General features: G+C 53.2%; 1 protein-coding gene across 1 annotated transcript in view; it reads left to right on the plus strand.

Annotated features, from left to right (window-relative positions):
* Positions 1–23,769, plus strand: part of LOC133342166 (stAR-related lipid transfer protein 9-like) — a 69,514-nt gene that overhangs the window by 43,215 nt on the left and 2,530 nt on the right. Inside the window, exons 4-15 of the mRNA XM_061551134.1 lie at positions 1,670–1,786; positions 3,042–3,074; positions 4,359–4,420; positions 5,036–5,151; positions 5,997–6,066; positions 7,696–7,768; positions 13,344–13,411; positions 18,192–18,289; positions 19,565–19,807; positions 20,214–20,311; positions 21,578–21,655; positions 23,241–23,315. Coding sequence (XP_061407118.1) covers positions 1,670–1,786; positions 3,042–3,074; positions 4,359–4,420; positions 5,036–5,151; positions 5,997–6,066; positions 7,696–7,768; positions 13,344–13,411; positions 18,192–18,289; positions 19,565–19,807; positions 20,214–20,311; positions 21,578–21,655; positions 23,241–23,315 — 1,131 coding nt within the window. The remainder of the gene's footprint in view (positions 1–1,669; positions 1,787–3,041; positions 3,075–4,358; positions 4,421–5,035; positions 5,152–5,996; positions 6,067–7,695; positions 7,769–13,343; positions 13,412–18,191; positions 18,290–19,564; positions 19,808–20,213; positions 20,312–21,577; positions 21,656–23,240; positions 23,316–23,769) is intronic.

The following is a 23,769-nucleotide window of genomic DNA, read 5'->3' on the forward strand; positions in this document are numbered from 1 at the left end:
GGGTTGGCACATCTGCCATTCAAAACTCTCAGACAGAGCAAATTTAATTGCTCAATCGCTGCCAACTCTGTCTCTCGTAGTTGCTCTTCGTTGGCTGTACTCAAGGAATAAGCTAAACGGTCCGGCATTCGGAATGCTTGTCCAATACCCGGAGAAAGCCCACACATCTTTGTATGTACGTATGTACATGTTGAACTTCTTTCGCGCCGTACGTAGCCAGCCATGCTAACCGGGGGTGCAGGGAAAGGACAACAAACTAAACATAAAAAGCAGTTCTAAAGAAACGAGTTTTCAATCTGGATTTAAAAGTGCATAGCTCCAGTGCATGTTTCAGTGTGGGTGGAGCAGTGGTATAGTGGTTAGCACGCTGTGCTCTGAACCCAGCGCATACAAGTTCGATTCCTGGCCATGGCGCACCACCTCCTTCACCGAATACGAGTGGATATATTGTGTGATCTGCACGGATAGGATCAATAATCCATTGATGTATTACCATCTCCTGGTGACCTTTCATCCCAAATACATGTAAGAGTTATGGGCTGAATTCTACTTTGCCACTTCCACTTTGCCTGCTAGCCATCGAACAAAGACGGTCACGGCATCGCACGCTTTCAGATGCGCTTCTGCGGCCGTCTGCAATATCCAGATTGAAAAACTAATTTCTGAAGAACCGCTTTTAGTGTTTAGTTTGCTGTCCTTCCACCCGCACCTCCGATTAGCACGGTTGGCTCCGTATGGTGCGAAATAAGTTCAACATCCATACTCGCTGCCTTCACCAACCGGCACTAACCAGGGAAGTATGATAAAAAAATAACCTCCACCATCCATACGGCATGGGCAGGCCCTCATCCAGCAGTGATCTGGCACAGCGGGCTGTATGTACGTGTGCACGTCTGATGTACGTAACTTGCAACGTTGTACCCGTGGCACCACCACCACGGGATGGGGAGTAGAGTCAAGGATGGGGGAAAAGAGAAAATGGGAAAGGGAAGAGAGAAAAGAACGATTGTGAAATGAGAGGCAAAGGACGGAAAATGAATGGGATAACGGAAGCAAAGGGTCACGAGAGGTGAGGATGGGGAGGAAGAGGCTCCACAAGCGCCTCGACGCTGCTGCACGGAGGAGTAGCGGCGTCTGTTTTCACAGCGGGCGGCGGGGGGAGGGGGGAGGAGGGGGAGGGGTTTGGAGTGGGGGTGGCCTCGCACAAGCCACGTGGTTTACGGGAGGCTCCAGCTGGTTCAAGTGCAGAGATGGACGCACGTCAGCAGCAAGATATTTCAGAGAATGATGGATTCTTGAATGTAATTGCAATGCTGAACTGTGACGATTCGCCAAAATCCTCGTGGAGGCAATGGAATAATTCCACCGTTACTAGCAACACTTGGCCCTGCGGCTACAAGGCTTAAAGTGCGCGCGCGCGTGTGTGTTTTAGGTCAACTCAACCTTAAATGGTCGACTCAGCCCTTAAATGGGTACCTGGTGCGGTGTGCGAACGTCAGCACTTGAGGAGGCAAAGGTGGCCAAGATGTTCCAGGAGCTGGGCCTGCCCGTGGTGGAGTGTTGGCCACCGACCCCCCTCTCGTGTGACATTGCGGCCTGCACTTGCCACCAACATTGTGTTAACGTCCACCTGGGGGATCTTTGTCTGCGTGTTCGGTGTGCGGGGCAGATGTTCCAGGAGCTGGGCCTGCCGGTGGTGGAGGCCGCCGTGACCGGCTACAACGCCAGCCTCTTTGCCTACGGGCAGACGGGTTCCGGGAAGACCTACACCATGATGGGAACACCGGTGAGGTCATCCCTCCAGTCATTCCTCCATTATATTCATTCACACGAAATAATTATCATCATGATCGTGATCAACAAGCATAACCAAGGCTGCGATTTTGGCATGGTCATTATTTGGTGAGGATTTTCGGCCGATGTGTGTGGAAAAAACAATAATAATAATCTCGTAATAATGGAATGATTTGTATCGTGTGCAAATTTCGCGAGACAGACACATCGCTGTTTGATAGCTGGATTGCTTAATTACCTCGGCAACTCGAAGTGGCTTACAACTCACCTCCTCTCAAACATATTAAGGGTGCCCGGTGTGTGTAGGGACAGCCCTAGGCCCCTCCCAGCCTCATCCCCCCCCCCTCACCCCCCACCATCCCCGAGGCGCTCACACTGTCCCACATCATGACCTACGGAATGTTTGAAAGGAAGTAAAGAAAGCGCCCACATTTAATGCTTTTCCTAAGCCAGTTCCAAGATTTCCCCGGCAGACTTGATTCAAATCCACGATTTCCGTGACCGTGACCTCCGTTGCGATTTCGTAGCCTCAGCCGTGACGTGATCCATCCACTGCTGGACGAAGGACTCGCTGAGCCCTCGCCCGTGACACACTTCTGCGATGCGGCAATTGCGCCCTGCACTCGCGCACTAGCTGATTCAATCGCTCCGTCTCCGCGGAGGACGGAACCCTCCCCCACGCGGGCACGTTCTCTCTCGCTTGGCTGCGGCTCCATCGTAAATTTGTCGCGCTCCGGCCGCTGTCCCCTTGGGTGGGTAGCCGTGACGTGTCCCCGCCCGAGCCCCCACACGGAGTTTTCTTGACGGTCAATAATTGTCGTCTCTGACCTGTGTGCGCTCCCTGCATCCACGCATTCATCTTCCTGCCTCGCATAAATTAACGTAATTGCGTTATGTCCCGAAAGTAGATACTGAATGTTTGGAAATTGTTTGCTGTTACTCGGATGTTCCTCGTACGTGGTAACAATATTGAACGTGTCGAATATTTAAAAACAATCCCTGCCCAGTGAGGTTGTAATGTGAAAGTTTGGTTTGTTGCTGGGCCATTATGATTGTATTTGCTATTTCATCAGTGAAAATGATCTTCCTGGAAATTAAGTTTTTTTTTTTATTCACGCTTTGTTATTGTAAAGGCCCACTCGTGGTTATTTTCACGTCAAAAGTTTTTGTGTCGCTAGTTTTGTTTCGGGACAGAAAAGGATTGCGGATGTTTTATTCATCCATTTTGTGCTCCGTTTATTTTACAGGAGTCGCTGGGCCTGATTCCACGCATTTGCGAGGTGATTGTTTCAATTGTCGAAATTCAACAAAGCACTTTATTCGGTCTGACGCGTGCGGCTTGAAACGTGGGGCAGCGCGTTCATTGTTGGAGTGTGCCACACGCCGGAAAAGATGAATGAGGAAACTCAACGAAAACAAATTATTTGGTGACGCTGCTGCTGCTGCGTTGGTAGTGGTCGTGCACAAGGAACAATTAACAAACAACATCAAACAATTTCTAACAGGCAACGTATTTGGGCAATCGGCCTTCTTCATAGCACATGGGAAGGGTCATTGCCTAAAACGTTGCCCATTATATGCTTGTCCTTTCAAGCCACACGCTGTGTTATTGACGAATGTGTTGGGTTTAAAAAAAAATCTAAGAGTTCAGTTTGCTCACAATATTCAGAAAAACGTCAATGCCGAAGGTATAATAAACCTGGATTTATAATTCCCGTAAGCAAATGCTATGAATAACAATCGATTATTGTGAAACTTAACACTGCTCCTGCAGTTATATTGAGCACGAATCTATTAATTAGAATAATAATAATGCCATTTTCGAAAGCACCGTAGCAATGCAAGCCATTGCAAGACCCCTGATCTCATACTGGCCCTATGCATTGAACTACTTAAATAACTGCTATTGGTAATATCGTAACTACCGCTACTACCGCTGATGATGATGGGAATACACCTTCCATGGCTATTATTCACATCACTGTGCGATGATATTGCTTCTAAAACTACAGCAATGATAATTATTGTGGGGAGCTGTTTCGTCGGGCCTATGAGGAACCCTGAGCCTAGCTGCGCGGAGCCTCCGAATCGTGACTGGGTATTTGATGATTTGTGAAAATGTGCACGTTATAAATAGTGGCGAGATGTAAACTGCCTCGCCTGGTATACAGGAGGTCATGGGTTCGAGCCTGACCCTGATGCCTGTATATTGGAATTTGCATGTTTCTTCCAGTGGTCGCATGCATTTTTCTCCGGGTCCTCCGATTTTTTCTTTCCACATTTGGAAACATGCCTTTAGAGAATTTGGCTGCTATACATTTCCGCACGGTGATAAGCCACTTGGTTGAGCTACCATTTGTGGCCAGGTGGGTTCGGAAAAAGAGCTACATAGCTCAGTGGGCTTTGCCTGGTAAAATAAAAAAATAGTTTATACATTATAGCTTATGCATTGTACGGCTTCGAATCGATCTCAGAGCATCTTCCTGTTCCATTGCATTCTGGGCCGTGTTTGTGTCTGTTGACTGCGACCGTCGGTTTAATCGGCATCTGTGATCCCCATGTAGGGCCTCTTCACTCGCATCGAGCGCGACACCAGAGCCACAACCACCTACAAAGTGGAAGTGAGGTACTGGGTTTTGTAAATACCGTATGTGCACACACGCACTCGCACGTATCTAAACGAGACGTAAATTTGCCGTAGAGCCTTATGCGACTGTAAACTATGTTTATTTTACCAGGTAAGCCCTGCTGAGCTATGTAGCTATTCTTCAGAAGTGACCTGTCCACAAATGAAAGCTCAACGAAGTGGCTTATCGTCATGTGGAAATTTCTAGCAGCCTAATTCTCTATACGCATGATTCTAAATGTGGACGGAAAAACCGGAGAAATCCACGCGACCACGGGGAGAACATGCAAACTCCAAATATACATGTCGGGATTGAACCCACAACTTCTTGCATACCAGACGAGGGAGTTAACATCTCGCCACCGTGGCGTCCCCAATAACAACAATAACAACTGGCGCGTTAAGCGCTCGTACGTGTGACGGTGTTAGTTGTTCGTGCTATGTCGGGTCAAAGGATCTCGCGACAGAACTTTGGCCAGATCACTGCGTGGCCTAATCCAGAAGCTCAGCAATGGATCGCAACGCCGGGCCGCCCTGTTGCGCGAGCGTTGACCGCACGCGTTCTCCCCCCGCCTGCATCCTCCCCCCGCCCGCGTCTGCGCAACCGCCCCTCAGCTTCGTGGAGATCTACAACGAGGCCGTGCGCGACCTCCTCAAGCGGCCGACGCGGCGGAGAGCCGGGTCGAACCTGCGCGTGCGCGAGCACCCCGAGCGAGGGCCCTACGTGCAGGGTGAGCAGGCCCAGCGGCCTCACGCCCCTCTCACCTCTCGTCTCTGGCCTCCCGTGTCTGCTAATCATCCTGTCTCCCATCTCATCTCATCATCAGCAGGTCGCCCATTTTCTGTCTCTGACATATTCTTCTGCCCCCCTCCCCTTCTGTCTCCACCTCCCGTCTCCCGTTTCCTCTCACCCATGGTTTTGTCTCCTGTGTCTGCCCCTGTCTGCTGTGTTTGTATACGTCTTCATTCCTTATTTCCTGTCCCCCATCTCTCGTCACTCCAAGCTCCTGGGTGGCGTCGCCTTGTCTTTGGCTGTCCGTCGCCCGTCTCCCATCGCCCGTCTCCCATCGCCCGTCTTCCGTTCCGCTCTCTATGGCCCCCACGCAGCCTTCTGAGCGGTCGCCCGCAGTGGCGCCACGCACCGCTGACTCGGTCGAAACACGTCGAGTTCTCGGCGATTGTCACCGCTGAGGCTCCTCGCGGTTGATCTCCACGGTGTTGAGGATGTTCCACGGCCGGCACGAAGGATCCTCACTCACGCTGTTAGTTGGTTTTCCTGTCGTAGACATTTCGCAGTTGATTGCAGCGCCTCGCAGGCAGTTGCTGACGGTGCTTCAGGTCTTAGCTCATGGTCGACACTAAACCGCATCCGCTGCACAAACCGTAGCAGATGCGGATACCCGATGCACAAATGGGAAATTAAAAACTCTCCGGCAGTAGTGGTGCGACTGTGGTCGTCCAGAACGGAGACCGCACGACGTGTAACGAGGCAATGCCCCGACCCGCTGCTTGGAAGCTCCCGAGGGGTTGACGCTGTCCCCCTTGCCTCGCTGTGTGCGTGCTGCTCCCTCGCCAGGTCTCTCGCGTCACCTCGTGTCCTCTTACGACCCCGTGGCCAAACTCATCGGCGACGGCAACGCCAACAGGTCAGAGGTCGCTCTCCCACGCCTGCCGGTAGTAACCTACAGCAGCTGTTATTGTTATTTAAAAAAAAAAAATTTTGTACGGTATTGCTAAACGCAAGCAACGGACGGCACAATCGAAGTTAGAAGTGACAAGGAGTGTAGCACGTGCATTGAATCGAGTGCGGTTATTACTATTACTATTGTAAGAGATTGGGGAATGAGAACGATGGGGGCAGCGAATTCCAAAGTGGGGCAGTGTGAGCCAAGAAGCAGAATAGGGAGGTGTTGTGATCTGCGGAGTGGCGAGTGAGTGGAGGAGCGGGATGAGTGAGTAGGTGAGGACTGTGTGGTTGCGACCCACTGTGTACGTGGTCGAAAGCGGTGTGGATGTTGTGGCATGGTGGTCGTCCACCCAACCATTGTTAACTTTTTATTTTACCATTTTTATTTGACCAGGTAAGGCCCACTGAGCTGTACGGCTCTTTTTTAAGAAGTCACCCGTCAACAGATGACAGCTCAACAAAGCGGCTTATCACCGTGTGGAAATGTATAGCGGTGGCCAAATAAACGCGTGACGTCCATTCTAAATGTGGAGGGGAAAAACCGGAGGACCCGGAGACAAATCCACACGACCACGGGGGGCCAACACGCCAAATATAGATCGTGCAGACTCGTTCTCGCTCGGCTTCCGAGGTGTGGCGAGCTCGGGGGCAATCAAGGGTGGGTTGCTCGCAGGTGGGTTGCACGTGAATCAAATAATAAATTTGATGCCCCCGAGAGAGCGAAACCATGGACCATGCACACTGTACACCACGTAGAGCACCTAACGTGCTGCAGGACCGAACGGCATGGACCGTGAGTGTCACACCACGCGCTGTAGAGGAAGGTTATTGAGTGCGTGTGTTTGCTTGTGTGCGCGTGTGGTGCAAGCCACCCACCCCCTCGTGTGCCGTGCCGACCTTCCTAATTTGATGCTCGCCAACAGTACTTCTTTCCCCAAGAAGTCTGCTATGGCTATATGCCTTTGTGTGCGCATGGGGAGCGGTAGTGTAGTGGTTAGCGGTAGTGTAGTGGTTAGCGGTAGTGTAGTGGGGAGCGGTAGTGTAGTGGTTAGCGCGCGCTGCGCTATGAACCCAGCCACACTAAGTTTTATTCCTGGTCCTGGGCATCCCCCAGGTCGACTTGGCCTCAAATGAGTACCTGGGCTTGATGTGTAAACATCACAACTCAGGATACAAACACAGCCACGCATGATATGGTACCGGTCACCCATACCAACAGTCTGTTAAGGCTATACGGGGGATCTTTGTGTGTGTGTGTGTATATATGGGGAGTGGTAGCGTAATGGTTAGCGCGCTGCGCTACGAACTTGGTGACCCGAGTTCAATTCCCGCTCACATCCACCACCAAGGACGATTATCTGAACTGGTCCTGGACCTCACCTACGTTGGCTCAGCCTCAAATGAGTACCCAGTGCAGTGTGTAAATATAACAACTAGGGAGACAAAGGCGACTGAGTGTGGTGTTGGCCACCCACCCCCTCGTGTTGCCGTGCCGGCCCTCATAGGTGCTCGCTAACAGCACTTGCCCCAACAGTCTGTCAAGGCTATACGGGGGATATTTGTCTTTGTGTGCGTGCGTCTGCCTCAGGATGATCGCGAGCACCCACGTGCACGAAGCCAGCAGCCGCTCCCACGCCATCTTCACCCTCCACTTCACCCAGGTTAGCGCGGTTGGCTGTGTACGGTGCGAAAGAAGTTCAGCGTAGGCACAGGCGCGCTCGCTCCTCCCGGGAAGCCTCTGGCGGTGGCTGTCGAGTGCGCAGGCGGCGCAACTGCACCGGGGCCCAACGCTTTGGAGGCACCCAGGCGCCGGGGCTACGAAGTGCAGGGAAGGCCGCAGGGCGAGCGCTGTCGGTGGGGGCCGGAGGTGCCGGCTTTGGCGTAGGCGGCGTAGGAATCTGCCGAGTCCGGTGGCAGGCGAAAGTTGAAACTCGGGAGGGTCGAGTCCTGCGGTCGGGTGGCCGCGATTGGAGGGCGCGCGTCACGCGACTTGCTCACGTGACACAGAGACGCCTCGGCCGTGCGCGCGTGCAGAACGCGCCATCGGCGGTACGCGGAGCCGAGCGGTGAGAGGGGGGCAGCTGTGGACCATGGTTGGGGGGGGGGCTGGAGGCCCCCTTTAATTCCTGGCAGCAGGGCCCATGCCAACCGCGCCACCTCCGCGGGTGGCGCTGGGAGACTCTCACGGCGTGGCTTTGTTGCAGCGGCGGTTGAAAGGGTGCCACTGGGACGCGGGCAAATCTTAGCGGCGGGGACGGATTTGACGATGATGCTGTATCCGTGTCTGCCCCTCCCCGCCTCCGCCTCGTGTGCTGCTTTAGTTTTTCCCATTGTAAGTGGAGACCGCCGATCACCCCGGCTTCTCGCTCGGGCACGTTCACTCGGTCGATGGTCTCAGCCAAGCAGCCAATGACTCCACTAAGCAAACCGTCAAATTTTACAAATTATTTTATAGGCTTGGCAAAGATTAAAGCAGACAAATCAGATGCGTCGTGGGATTCTTATAGGAGTTTGTTAGAAATTTCCAGAACTCGAACAGCAAACTTAAGCCATGTATAGATAGTATCCTTGGAATTCTGTCGAAATACCCAAAACTCAAGATAACTGAAGTGACATTTTCAACGTTCTTAGGATGCAGTGGAAACACCCGGGACTCTGATAACCAAAGTGACACCTATAGGATGTCATGATTCAATTATTTTTATTTGACTTTTATTAATTTAAATTTTTTACCTACGTGACTTTACCGAAAAACCCTAAGAATATGAACAAGCAACCACATTTAAAGAAGCCCGATGATTCTACTGGGCGAGTGGGAGGAACGGCGTGCACCAGCTTCCACGGCTGCCTTGTTTTCCTCGCCTCAGACACAAATAAAACAAAATGGTAAACTAAATAATTTTCATATACCAGGTAAGGCCCACTGACCTGGCTGCCACAAATGATAGCTCAACGAGGTGGCTTATCGCATGGAAATTTACAGCGGCCAAAATACTCTTAAACACGTGATGTTGATTTAAAATGTGGAGGGAAAAACCGGAGGACCCAGAGAAAAATCCACACGACCACGGAGAGAACGACATCAGGGCCGGAATCTAACCCACGACCTCTTGCATACCAGGCGAGGTAGTTAACATCTCGCCACCGTGGTGCCCCTGACTTGCCCAGGATTCATGAAATGTCCAAGTTTCGAGCAATCAAAACGCAACTGAATAACATCATCAAGGAATTAGGGGGGGGGGAGGGGTGGGAGAAAGGCTTCCGCCGGACCCCGCAGGATGCCTTGCTTCTCCTCTCCTGGCCGCTGAAGCGCCAGCACGCGGAGCCACGTGAGGTGCGCGGGGGCCTGCCGAGTGCCTGTAGCTGGAGGGGCGCCCTCAACGGCGCCGGCGGCCGCGGCTGTTGAGCTCGCGCCAGGACGGGCGCAATCGCCCGCAGCTGAGGATTCGTTGCGCTGAGTGGCAACTCGATAAGCGGCCGGCTGCTCCCTCTTATCAGTGCCGCCCCACGGCCCCTGACAAGCCCGGGCTTGCACTTCGGGCTTGCGCTACGCGCGCGAGAGAGGGGGGTAGAGCCCCTTCCTCCCTACCCCCGCTGTTGACCGGGCGCCACTTGCGGGAAACAAGCGTGGGGGTTCGAGGGGGCAGTTAAGGTGTGATTCGTGCGTCGAATCGCCGCGCGTTACAATTGATTGTAATTTGTGTAAAGGTTATCGCTTATGTGGAGAAGTCACCTTTTGAGGCTACTGCAACGAACAGGCCGGAGTACAAAAGATGAGAATATATGACACTCTGTTTGGCATTTGACTTGTTTATGGTATTTAAAGCTGGTGAACTGCCATTAGTTAATAAATGAACAACTTAATAAACAGATAATGGGTTGCTTCATTGCTAAACATAATTATGCTTTAGTTCATCGACTTCTGGGCCGTCTGGACCAATGCTTTCCTGTAGCATTTCCTTATTAAGCAGCAAAAAAACCCTGCACCGGTTTCAACCTTCTAGGTCTCATGGGATCGGTGTTTTTTTGTTTGTTATTGTACTCAAGAATTTTCACTTCGAGCTTTCATCTGGCCCTGTCAGACCCCCTCCATCCCCTTGGGAATGGTCCCATTGCCCTTGTTCGCAATGTACGTGCCGGCCTCAGAGGCAGATTGGAAGAGGCACCTGTTGCCAGTAGCCCGAGGCCCTCCGTGTCGGCGCGTAAAGAAGCATGGATTCGGAGTACCACACGCAGGATGGATGCAAACAGGACTGACCGTTAAGGAATCGTAGGCGGGTCTGCGGCAAGACACGGCCACAGAGAAGGGATTATGACCAGTGGGTGAGACTCTGAATCGGAATCGGAATCTTTATTTCTCCTGGAGAAATCCGATCGGACGTCCAGTTGGGGCAGGTCAGAAGGTTACAAGAACAAACAGTACAACAACAACAACAACGAGAACGATCGGAGTGCAAAGTGTAGGAAAGGAAAAAGCAAATCGCATCCTTAAAATAATGACGGAGTGGTGGCCAAAGAGAGGGTGGAGCGATGAGCTCAGGCCATGAGTGCAGGACCGTTCGCTGGTGGCGACACCTCGGTTGAGGCCTTCATTCAGCAGGGGATAGACCATGGCCCCGTGGCGATGACGACGATGACGACGATGAAGATCGGTGACCGCCGTCGCTGACTGCCCGTTGCCCTTGCCTGGGACGATGCTGCTGTTGAGCGTAAATGACAATTTGTCAAAGTAGGGAAATGAGACAGCGGGAGGCACACGGGGCCCCACCCTGTCGGCACACAATGAGGGCGGCCTCAGCAGCGGAGGCACCTGGCACTGGGGCGCCGATAGCCGCCACCCTCGTGCTTTAAAGGGCCCCTGAGAACAAAAGGGCCCACGCCCAGAGGTGTTCACTGCGGTGAATGAGCACATTCCTCCGTACATCCCGATGGCTAGAGTTGCTTAATATTCTAGGCCGTCTTATCAGTCCATGTGTCCATCAGTCGGTCGGTCTCACGGTCTTCAAGATCCTCCACGGACTCGCCCCTGCCTGCCTCTCATCCCGCTCTGTTCTCCCCTCTACACTCTGTCCGCTCCAGCAGCTAAGGTTTTCTCTGTCGGAGTTCCCAGTCAACCTTCATTCAGTGGGGGGTCACTTGTGCTCTTATGCTGCCCCCATGGTCTGGAACATCTTTTCTCTCCGGCCATCCATTCTGCTCCTCCACCGCCCTCCTCTCCCCTGCCCGTAAGGATCGTGAATCTAAGAACCGTACAGTGCCGCAACCTACCCGACTCAATCCGAGATGCATCGTAGAGTTTGGCACCGAGCATTTGAAGGAATCATCCCGTACTTTATGGTAACAATTTAAGACTAAACTATCGAGTGTCCCTAAGGGCGGCGGAAGTGAACACGACGACCCAGCGTGCCGGGCTGCTTTGTGTCCCATCCCTCGGGCTCATTAAACCGGGCCTTGCCAGACTAATCCCGAACTCCGTGGAATACCTCCGTAGCCCCGTTGTGCCCCGCTGTGCAATGGGGTCTCAAGCCAAAGGAGCCGTTGCTGCCGCAGGTTCCTTTATTTCCTGGGCTGCACGTGAGTGGGGGGCCCCACCCGGCTGGGTGGCCGATGTACGGAGCCAATTGGATTGTTAATGAGCGGGGAGTTGGCGACCCTCGGGCTTGGGTGGAGATCCTCTTCATCTGAGCCTAAACGATGGGGATCAGGGAAGTAATGAGCCGAGTGCCTCCCCCCCACCCCCGCCCCCCCACCACCCCACTACCGCCCCCACCCCACCACCCCCCCCACCACCGCCCCCCCACACCCCACTACCACCCCACCACCCCACCACCCCCCCTATCCCCCACCACCGACCCCCACACCACCAACCCCCCACCGCTCTCCTCCACCCCACCACCCCCCCACCCCACCTCCGCCCCCACCACCCAACCAATACCCCCCCCCGTTTGCCCTAATGACAGGATGCGTGGACCAAAACAAAACAGTTACAGGGCCTCGGCCGAAACCTCGCTAATAGCGGACGTGCGGCGAGTAGCCGAGTAAAAACCGATCCTCGACGCGAACGCTGCAGTACGTGCAGTCGTATCGGGGCTGTGAGAATCGAGTATATCTCCGTGCAAAATCGATGCGACCGTTTTCATTCAGACCAATGTTCGGGATGAATGAGACGACGCAACTTGGGGCAAATGAGATGGTCCAGATGAGACGGCGCTTACAAGACGGAATCGATGATGAGGTTTCTGGACTATAGACGAGACGTACCGGTGTCTGATGGAGTCTTCAAGATCTATCACTCCTGCCGTCGAGTTCCAGTGGCTATTCCCCACGTCTCTGTGTGTGCGGCACAGGCGCCGTGGCGATGTCACCGTCACTTAGCGGCGAATGGCGCCGGGTATTGGTATGGGTCGCTGTCGATACGACGGAGAGGCCAGGACTTCGGGTCTCGCTTTACGTACCTTCGGTCTTCATGCTTGGGGTCGGCAAGGACCTTCACGAGGGTGTGTGCAGGCCTCCGTAAGGCTACGTGTGCAAGGAGCTAAATCCGTTACCCGTGCGCCTTTATCGTGTGTTAAGTTTGTCTTTAAACTCACGGAGCTTCAGTTTAACAGGGACAATAATCAAGCCAGGCAGTGTGACCTTCAAAATAGCTTGAATGTTGAGTGGCACCCAATGTGCGTGTGTATTCAACAAGCATTTCCCATGTCGCCTCTATGGACCGTGGGGGCAAGCGCCGGTAACGAGCGCCTCCTAAGGCCGGCGTGGTGCGGCAACATCGGCTACACCACCACCACCACCACCAGCCCCTTGGCTAACGGTGCTTCTCCCCCAGAGTTGCTTAAACGCTGTGCGAGGGGGGGGGGGTCGTTGTCTTGGTTGTTAAGTGTGCACGTGTCGACTTGTGAGTGTGTAATTGCAACGGGAAGCGGTTGCGCAATGGTTAGCGCGCTGCGCTACGAACCCAGCGACCCGAGTTCGATTCCCGCTCACGGCCAACACCGGTGACGATTATCTGAACGGGTCCTGGGCCTCCCCTAGGTTGACTCAGCCTCAAATGAGTACCTGGTGCGATGTGTAAACATCGCCACTGGCGAGATGAAGGCGGCCAGGCGTGGTGCTGGCCACCCACCCCCTCGTGTGCCGGCCTCCATAGTCGCTCGCTAACAGCACTTGCCCCAACGATCTGTTAAGGTTATACGGGGGGGGGGACCTTTGTCTTTTGTTCGTGTGTAAATGCAGGCAAGCCTGCACAACAACCTGCCTTCGGAGATCGTCAGCAAGATCAACCTCATTGACCTGGCCGGAAGGTGAGTAAACGGCGTCAAATTCCGATTCCCCTTGCTAGATATGCGACTCATACTCGCGATTGCCGCCTTTCTTACAGGGAACATTTTATTTTTATTCCTTTGTTCCGGTCCTTTTAGGCCGTTGGGCCACAATCGTTTTTTTTTCTCTCCGCTTGTTTACCCAGGACAACCTCACTTTTCGGGAGGGTCCTGCCAAGTTTTCACAGTGGGGGAGAGATGGTTGCTGGGTAAACTCCAGTGGAGTAAATTTGCGGCGTCGTTTTCGAATTTGGAGAATGTGGACCCCGACGCCGGCGGCGCGTTGCCCGACTCCCGCGACTTACGTCCGGGGATTGCCAGAAAGGGTAAAACCTATTTCTTATATTTGATACTGGCGAGGGAGTTCCCATGATACGTCAGGGGATCTCTAACGCCAGTGGTTATTATTAATATTACGGTATTAATCGGGGTGGTCCCTGGATTCGAACCGTGAACCTCTGCAGCCAGCGGCGTACGTGCTTCCGCCGGGGAGCTTCACGTTCCCTTCACTGCCGTCCCCTGCCAGTGGTCGTCCCACGTCCGATTGTCCGTCCCACGTCCGATTTGTCCGTCGCTGCGTCTATCAACGAGACAGCTGTAACGATACGAACCCGGCGACCCAAGTTAAATTCCTGCTCGCGGGCAAGTCTCAGTGACGATTATCTGAACCGGTTCTGGGCCTCCCCGAAGTCGAATCGGCCTCAAATGAGTACCTGGTGCGGTGTGTAAACATCGTCACCAGGGAGATGAAGGCGACCGGACCTGGTGCTGGCCACCCACCCCCTAGTATGCCGTGCCGGCCTTCATAGGTGCTCGCTAACAGCACTTGCCCCAACAGTCTGTTAAGGCAACACGGACGCTACATATTAAGCATCCGCTTTGTCTGCTGCTTTGACCGTCGCTACGTCTGTCAACTGAGACGACTGCAACATTACGTCGCTTCCATGGAAAATGTTCCGCATTGCGAAGACCATGAAGAAGCTGGAAGTCCCGTAGCTCGCGAATCCGCCAAGGACATTGCGCCGGCAGAACTCCTCCACCAGCAAAATGCAGTGCCCAGAAGACGACGGCAAGCGCAAGCCTGCGGTTGATTGATCCTCACGCTGGGGCACACCGCTGGCCTTGGTTCAACGTTGCCACAAGCACGATAGGAAACAAATGCCACATCCAGACTTATGTTTTCAGAACGGAAAAATATTTATCGGCATCGTCATTCGCAGGCATCGTCATTTTCAGCAGCAGCAGCAGCTCCACCACCAGTGTCGTGAGCAGTAGTAGTAGGAGAATCATAGTCATCATAGTCATCATCATCAGCAGCAGCAGCAGCAGAATCATCAGCAGTGACAGGATTATAGCAAGTAGGTCATAAGCGGCAGCAGCAGAATTCTCTTCATCCTCATCATCTGCAGCAGCAACAGCGTCATCAGTAGATGCAGCAGCAGCAGCAGCATCTCAGCAACAGAATAATCAGCAGCAAAATAATCAGCAGCAGCATCATCCCTTTCAGAGATGATTCCGAAGAGCGATTCCCAGTTCACGCAGCCGAATCACCGCAGTCGCTTGTCCCAGGGGCAAGACGTTTCGGAGCGGACAAACCACAGCAATTTAGCAAATCGTGAAATACTTTTCAGAGGTGACAAGAACCCCCCCCCCACCGCCCGAACAACAGAAAGGGCTCTGAAGGCAATGGATGGGCGTGCCTTTGCCAGCGTCCCGGTTGTTATGTGGGATGCATGCCGGTGGGGGAGTGCATCGTAAATTACATCGGCCGACTGGCGTAACAATCAATATTGGTTTGCTTCTTGTTTGTCGAAGGCATTTGCTTACAGACTCGGTAGCGTCCCCCCCACCACCACCACCTCCTCCTCCTCCACACATCGCGCCTTAGCAACCGAAAGTTTCGACCCCCAATCGCCGGCACCCACAAACTGTGCAAACAGACGCGGTAATTCTGTTAGGTGCCGGGGCAGTAAAACTTGCCTGGAGTTGAAAGTTCTGGGAGGAGGAGAGGGAGGGGAGGGATGAGGAGGAGGAGGGTGGCTTGGGTTGAGCAATTACTTGTGTTGGAGAGCTGTACCTGCACTCACTGCCAAGGGGGCCTAGGTTTGAGTCCGGGTTTTTGGCCAGCTGTGGCTGGACCCGGTTCTCTTGCGCGTTCGCGAGGTGGCGATTTCTACCCCCGCCACGAGGCTTGCACGGGTAGTCAAGCGTCGATTGGGTCGTCGGTCCAAATGGATTGCCACATTCACAGACACATGCGTCTATTACATCTCCCGCTTGGGACAATCGTACACTTCGTGGGTTGTGCAAACGAGACGTGAATGTTCCTGTCAGGCTACTGGAATAATGCCTGTACAGACAAGATTAAACAAGAAACACTGCAAATGAGACGATCAAAGCGAGACAGGAGCTGAATCTTGAATGACAATGAATCCAGGCCACAGCTGACGTGGAGAGGGATACCTGTGATCTGGTCTTAAGATGCCCCCTTCGGTAAACCCCCACACTAGCCAGCGTGGTGAAGTATGGTCGAATAACCAAAGTGACTTATCTTGATTTGAAGTTTTTGTGACTGCAGGGATCCATACTCTTTGGTTCTTTCGGTAAAGTCACGTAGGTAGAAAATAAAACAAAATAAATAAAAGCACGACGTTTCAGGCGCCTGAAATGTCGTGATTTAATTTATTTAATTTATTTTGTTTTATTTTATACCTCCGTGACTTTACCAAAATAACCAAAGTGACTGTAATGCACTACAAACCCGGGCACCGCGGTGGTGAGATGCAAACTCCCTCGCCTGGTACACAGGAGGTCGTGGATTCGATCCCAACCCTGATGCCTGCTGTATATTTGGAGTTTGCATGTCTCCCCGTGGTTGCGTAGATCTTTTCCAGGTCCTCCAGTTTTTCTCTCCACATTTAGAATCCAAGTGCGTTTAGAGAGTATTTGACTGCTCTACATTTTCACGTGATAAGCCACTTCGTTGAGCTATCATTTGTGGCCAGGTCACTTCTGAAAAAGAGCTAAAAGCTGAGTGGGTCTTATCCGGCAAAATTAACATAGCAGTAGTTAGTACCTCAGTTTGATCCCTGCTCACGGCCAACACCAGTGACGATTATCTGAACCATTCCTGGGCCTCCCCTAGGTCGACTCAACCTCAAGTTAGCACCTGCACATTTGTGATGGACAGGACGCATTTGTGATGGACGAGTGAGATGTGTAAACATCGCCACGAGGGAGACAAAAGTGGTCCTCCTCATCCCGTGCCGACCTTCAGCGGCACTTGCCCCAACAGTCTATTGAGGCTGAACGGGTGATCTTTGTCTTTGGAGGCCTTCGTCCAGCAGTGGATTGACAAAGAGATGTGAATCAATGTTTATTTTGTGCTGTATATTCGGAATATAACGGCTCGCTCCCCAGCGGTTTCGATTGCCATGTGTTCGGAAAGCCGCGATAACAACCCGGCGATCTGTTCTTGCTTCGATGGTTGCCATCTCATTTGTATAATTTGTCATTATTTACATCTCGTTTCTACATTTTATTTGCTCCTTTTAAGCGGAAAATTTCCACAAAAGCGTGGAATCCGAAGCGTCTGTCGCGAGTGCGGGAATCGATGATATTTAACAATCGACGTGTCCATGCATCGTTGCGTGCCAGATACATAGCCGGTGTACAAGTAGGCACGCAGCGTACACGTAAACTTAACGCACGCGTGCCAGCTCACCAAACCAGCATTTAACACACATTAATTTACCTTTTAGTGTCAACGATTAATAAACGTTGAGGGTTCGACCGTCTTTACATTGAAATCTGCCGAGAGATGCGACCACCAACCGACCCCCCCCCATTGCAAACGCGGCATCGCCACCACTCCATTGGCATCCGCTCTCAGGGATCCGTCGAGTGTTTGTTGAAAGTACGCGTTCGATCCAGCGTGTCGTTGGAAGAAACTTGCGCAGATTAAAAAAAAACAAATTATTTTGTGCTGCTGTTGCTTTGACAGTGGTGCACAATCACCGATTAATGATAATAAAAAAAACTCAACACATTCATCGCTAACGCTGTGTGGCCTTGACATAAGAATATATAATAGGCGACGTTTTGGGTAATGGCTCTTCTTCGTAGCACTTGAATTATCTGCTAAATGAATCATGTATGCACTATGTAGAAGGTACATTTCCCGAAACGTCGCGTATTATATATTTATTGTTCCTTTTCATGCCACACACGGTGTTATTTCCCAATGCGTTGAGTGTTTTTTTTCTCCCCTTTCACAGAGTTAAGGCGCTTTGAGTTGACGATCCCTGTGTTGCACTGGCCCCTAGTGGTCAATGCTGGGAATTGGTACCAATACCAACACGTGGGTTCAGGTGGCTCCGTTGTCACAACTTGCCTTGCGAGTCTCAGCGGTGACAGAGTCGCTCATCAGCTGGTCCAAGTGTCGCTCAATTAATATGCACTCGGAGTGGCCTCTGCGCTGCACGTGGCCTCTCAATGAGACGAGACAAGGGTTCTCTACCGTATCGCGGGGGCCATATTCACAAAGCTGAACTGGCCTCCTGGAGATTGCCCCCCCCCCCTCCCCCGTTCAACTCGTGACAATGCCTGCACCGGCACATAGCATAAACACCGTGCTGGCCACCCACCACCTCGTGTGCCGTTCCGGCCTTCGTAGGTGCTGCTCGCTAACAGCACTTGCCCCAACAGTCGGTTAAGGCTACACGGGGGATCTTTGTCTTTGTGTGTTGGTGTGCATTGACAGCGAGAGAGCGGACCCCAACTACAACAAGGAGCGCATCACCGAGGGCAGCAACATCAACCGCTCGCTCGTCACCCTGGGCAGCGTCATCTCTGCCCTGGGTCAGCGACTTGTCGCAGCACGCACAACGAGCGCGGAGCCAGCTCCCAAGCACCATGCACCTTCAAGCAGCAGCTCCAGGCCCTCACCTGATCAGTCTCTCACCCATCCAGACTCTCACCTGTCCAGACTCTCACCCATCCAGACTCTCACCTGTCCAGACTCTCACCTGTCCAGGCCCTCACCCATCCAGGCTCTCACCTGTCCAGGCCTTCTCACCTGTCCAGGCATCAGTCTCTCACTCACCTAGGCTCTCGCCTGTGCAAGCTCTCGCCCGTCCTGACCCTCACCTGTCGAGGCTGTCACCTGTTCAGGCCTTCACCTGTTCAGTCATCAGTCTCTCACCCATCCAGGCCTTCAGCCATCCACGCTCTCACCTGTCCAGGCTCTCACCTGTTCAGGCCCTCACCCATCCAGACTCTCACCTGTCGAGGCCCTCATCTGTCGAGGCTGTCACCTGTTCAGGCCCTTACCTGTTCAGTCATCAGTTTCTCGCCCATCCAGTCCCTCACCCGTCCACGCTCTCACCTGTCCAGGCTCTCATCTGTTCAGGTCCTCACCTGTTCAGGCCAGCACACGGATGACGTTGAGCTCTGGCTCCGCAACTCCGAATTCTCGATTGGACATTGCGTCTGCATCGTGAAACTTTGGGCGCTTTGTAAATGGTGTTTATCGTCATTAGCATTAATTGTGCATGGCAATAACGGGGATTGAGTTAGGGAAGCAGGTGCACGGTACGTCACGGGCAAGCGGCCTTTTCGAGGACATGCTGTGTGCGGGCTGATTCGGGTGTGATGTTATCCTCCTCGGCTGGTATGCAGGAGGTCGGGGGTTCAATCCTGACCCTGACTCCTGCTGTATATTTGGAATTTAAATGTTCTCCCGGTGGTCGCGTGCATTTTTTCTCCGGGACCTCCAGTTTTTCCCTCTACATTTAGAAACGTGTATTGAGATTATTTAGATTATTTTGCTGCTATACATGTCCAAATGATGCGCCACTTTATTGAGCTATCATTTGTGGCCAGGTCGCTTCTGAAATATAAGTTGGGGATGGTTTAGTTTCATTTGATGTGATTTCTTTACCTTTCTTGTACTGTGCACTATTATCGTGTTTTTGTCTTGTTGTTGTTGTTGTTGTAACGTTCTTACCCACCCCTCCTGGACATCTGTGAAAAAGAGCTTCATAGCTCATCGGATTCCTCCAGCATAAACAAATATCCTGATTCTAACAGCCCCGCCGCTGCCTCCGTCTCCCCCCACATGCCCTCCCGGCACAGCGGAGAACGCAGCTCTGGGTGGCGGCGGCGCCGCAGCAGCAGCAGCCGACGCGTGGGGGGCGGCGCTGAGCGAGCCGGAGTCGGGCAAGCTGAGGGGGCCGTCCGCTGGTGGGGGGCGGTCCAGGCCGGGGGGCCCCGCGCGGAGGGGGGGCCGCCTGTGCCACGTGCCCTACCGGGACTCGGTGCTCACGCGGCTGCTCAAGGACAGCCTCGGCGGGAACTCGCGCACCGTCATGATCGCCAGTGAGTGGTCGTGGTGTGGCAGTGGTGTGAGTGTGTGTGTGTAGTAGTGGTGTGTGTGTGTGGTAGTGGTGTGTGTGTGTGTGTTCATGACGGTGCCAGCAGTGATCCTGGCGGTGGAGGTAGCTGCAGCAGCGGTAGTGGTTTTGTTGCTGTGGTGGCCGTGGCGGTGTTGGTGGTGGCGGTGTTCATGGTGGTGGCGGCGGTGTTGGTTGTGGTGGTGTTGGTGGTGGTGGAGGCAGCGGTGGTAGCGTTGATGGTGGTGTTGGTAGTGGTGGTGGCGGTCGTGTTGGTTGTGGCAGTGGTGTTGGTGGTGGCGGCGGCGGCAGTGGTGGTGGTGGTGGCAGCGGCGGTGGCAGTGGTGGTTGTGCACTCCCAGGGCCTCAGTGTCCACCTCTGCTCCTTGCAGCTGTGTCCCCGGCGTGCAGCTCGTACGGGGAGACGATGAGCGTGCTGCGCTACGCAGCCCGCGCCAAGAACATCGTCAACCGACCCAAGATCAACGAGGTGCGATCCCTCTCACCGTGCCAAGCCGGCAACACCGAGATCCTGGGTTCCATTACGGCGATTCGGCCGCTGCCCATGGCTGAACCGGGTTCTCGCGTGACCCGAGTTGGTGCCAGCCCGGTCGTCAACGATGGCACGAACAACCCACGGCATTCAGTTTGGAGCATTCCTTCATTGAGATAAATTCCATCTCTGAGTAATCGCAGTGGCTGAGTGGGCGGGTGAGAAAGTGTCGCTGCTGCTGCTTGCTGTGTGGACCAGTGCTCACTTGAAGGGACCTCAAGAGGTGGCTCTGTGGTGTCCACTTGTGCAGGCCGTGACATGACACCGGTCACACAATTGGGATAAAATTCAGGAAAAAAACTACGAAAAAACGTGGAAAAAAGATTTCCTGCCCGCTATTACCTACCTGGCTGCTATGGTGGCGAGTGCTTAACTGCCTCGCCTGGTGTACAGGAGGTCGTGGGTTTGATCCCGACTCTGACGCCTGCTGCTGTATATTTGGAGTTTGCAAGTTCTCCCCGTGGCCACGTGGATTTTTCTCTGGTTCCTCCGGTTATTCCCTCCACATTGATCAACACGCGTTTAGAGTATTTGGCTCCTGCCATACATTTCCACGTGATAAGCCACTTTGTTGAGCTATCATCTCCTGCTGTGAAGTGAACATTTGTTTAGCCCCTCCCCGTGCGGTACATCAGTCGTGGGTGTGTAAGCTCACCATCGGAAGCGGCGATTTCAAGTTCTGCTTGGCGGTTGATTTGGTGCCCCATTACCCACCTGTCCAAGTGACACTGGTTTGCGGGGAAGTCAGTGGCAGTTGTCCTATGGAAAGAACTTGTATTGGTTCACCGGCCCCTTGAGCCATCATCCAGTCAAGCCCTTGGACCTGAATTTGTGTATGTGCGTGCGTGTGCATGGGGACCGGTGGTATAGCGGTTCGGCACACTGCGCTATGAACCTGGCGACCCGAGTTCGATTCCCGCTTGCGGCCAACACCAGAGACCGTTATCTGAACCGTCCGTGGGCCTCCCCTAGGTCGACTCGGCCTTAAATCAGTACCTGGTGCAGTGTGTAAATATCACCACTGGTGGCTGGGGATGGTGTTGGCTACCCCCACCCCCTTTGTGTGCCGTCCCGGCCTTCATAGGTGCTACTCGCGAACAGCACTTGCCCCAACAGTCTGTTAAGGCTTTACAGGGGATCTTTGTCTTTGTGCGTGTGTGAACGTACGTGGCTGTTACGCGCGTGTGCCCTCACGCTGTGTAGGACCCCAACGTGCGCATCATCCGCGAGCTCCGACAGGAGGTGGACCGGCTCAAGGCCATGCTGCTGAGTGTGGAACCGGTCAGTGCGCGGTTTGGGCACGCATCACCATCATCATTGTCATTGGCGACAGCAGTATGTATGTATGTTGAACTTCTTTCGTACCGTACGTAGCCAACTGTGCTAATCGGAGGTGCGGGGGAAGGTCAACAAACTAAACACAACAAGCAGTTCTAAAGAAATTAGTTTTCAATCTAAATTATTTAAAAGTGCATAGCTCCAGTGGCTTCCTAATATCGGAGAGAAGAGCGTTCCAGATGGCCGCAGAAGTGTATCTGAAAGTGTGCGACGCAGCATCATCAATATTATAACTATGATAATAACGTTTTATTTAAATATTGCCACGCTCATTGACGCCGGTGGCATCTCGGAGGGCTTCGCACGCGATGAGCGACTCGCATCACATCTCGGCACACTTGAAAGGGCCACCCCCAGTGGCAGCTGTCCCTGTGTGGCCCAAGGCGACCCAGCGCCTGGCCTGTGACTGGCCATTAGCCTGCCACTCGTGGGCGATGGTTGCTGTCTGTAATCCGGAATTCAGTCATTTGTGGTATACAGTATTCCATCGTTATTCTTGAGGGATACGTTCAGGAAATTCTCACAGATAATGATATTTGCCTATGAAAAGCTATGTTTTAAAAAATAATTACCTTAAATAAATACGTAAAGAATCACTTGATCGCATCACTTTCTTTCTCTCTCGATGCAGTCGTGTGCAGTTCTCCAGATGTTATTCGCAGATAGCCAAAATCGCGGATCTCAAGTTCTTGACTAACGAGGGAATACTGTGACGTTACGAATTGGGAAAGTATGGCCCATGGCACTGGCCCACGGTGGCCTACCTGGCTCGAATGACGTCATGGGATCTTTAACGTCCACGTTGACGCAGACGACGCAAAGTATTTCACTTGATAATACACACTGCAGTAATAACCAGGGCAGCTTGTTGGATTAGAACCGCGAACCTGTGCAATAAGCGGTGAGCGCGCTACTGCCACCACTTCTAGCAGCTGCGTTGTTATTGTCATCATCAGCAGTAGCACTGCCATCATCGCTATCACGAGCAACGGCGGCAAGATCACCATCATGATGATGAGCAGCAGTAGCCATAGTAACTGCATTATCATCATTGGCAACAGCAGCAGCATAATCATCATTATCACCAGTTGCCGCAGTAAATGTTGTCTCTTCTTTATTGGCAACAGCAATACAATCATCATCGGTATCACCATCATCACCATCATCATCAGCTACCGCAGCAGTAGCAGCACGCTGCAGCGTCACGATCGTCTTCACGATCGTCGTCGCGGTCGTCGTCACGATCGTCGTCGCGGTCGTCGTCACGATCGTCGTCGTCACCTGATCAGAGTGAGAGTTTAGACCCGGGCCCAGCGGGCTGCCTCTCACTCCCACCGTAGCCCAAGGCTCGGCAACCTGCGGCAACCCGGAGCCGCACGCGGCGACTCTGGGGCTGCGTGACCCCATTATTTATTAAGGGGCACCACCATCACGTGTCCCCCACAGTGCATTGCGGCTCTTGAAATGTGTTCTTACCGAACGCGGCTCCCCTCGCGACTTTGGTTTTGCCGACCCCCTTTGCCCTTAGAGGGACCTGGCGCCGTTGCTGAGCGAGGAGCGCGACAGCAGCCTGGCCGAGATGCTGCACGAGAACGAGATGAAGGTGAGCGGGAATGGGGTCCACCATCCCCCCTCCTCCCCCCTCCTCCCCCCTGTCTGTCTCTCCCGACGAGCCCCAACCACCCCCCCCCCCCTTGTCACCAGCTCGCCCCATGCGCATGGGGCCCAGTCTGTTTCTGTGCCGCAGCCCCGAATGGAGCTGCGTTGCAACGAGTGAACGGAAGCTTCGTTCAGGCTTCTCGCCAGGGTGCCGCGGTGGCTATGAGATGTTAACTGCCTCGCCTGGTATACAAGAGGTCGTTCGTGGGTTCGAACCCAATCCTGACGCTGCCTCTTTAGTTGGAATTTGGGCGTCTCTCTCTCTCCTCGTGGTCGCGTGGATTTTCTCTCCGTATCCTCAGGGTTTTCCCTCCACATTTAGAATCAACATCACGCGTCTAGAGTATTTGGCTGCTATAAATTTCCACGCGATGAGCCGCTTCGCTGAGCTCTCATTC

The sequence above is a fragment of the Lethenteron reissneri genome, chromosome 14 (assembly GCF_015708825.2).
Source record: "Lethenteron reissneri isolate LAM-NWPU_2019-01 chromosome 14, ASM1570882v1, whole genome shotgun sequence".
Lineage (NCBI taxonomy): Eukaryota > Metazoa > Chordata > Hyperoartia > Petromyzontiformes > Petromyzontidae > Lethenteron > Lethenteron reissneri.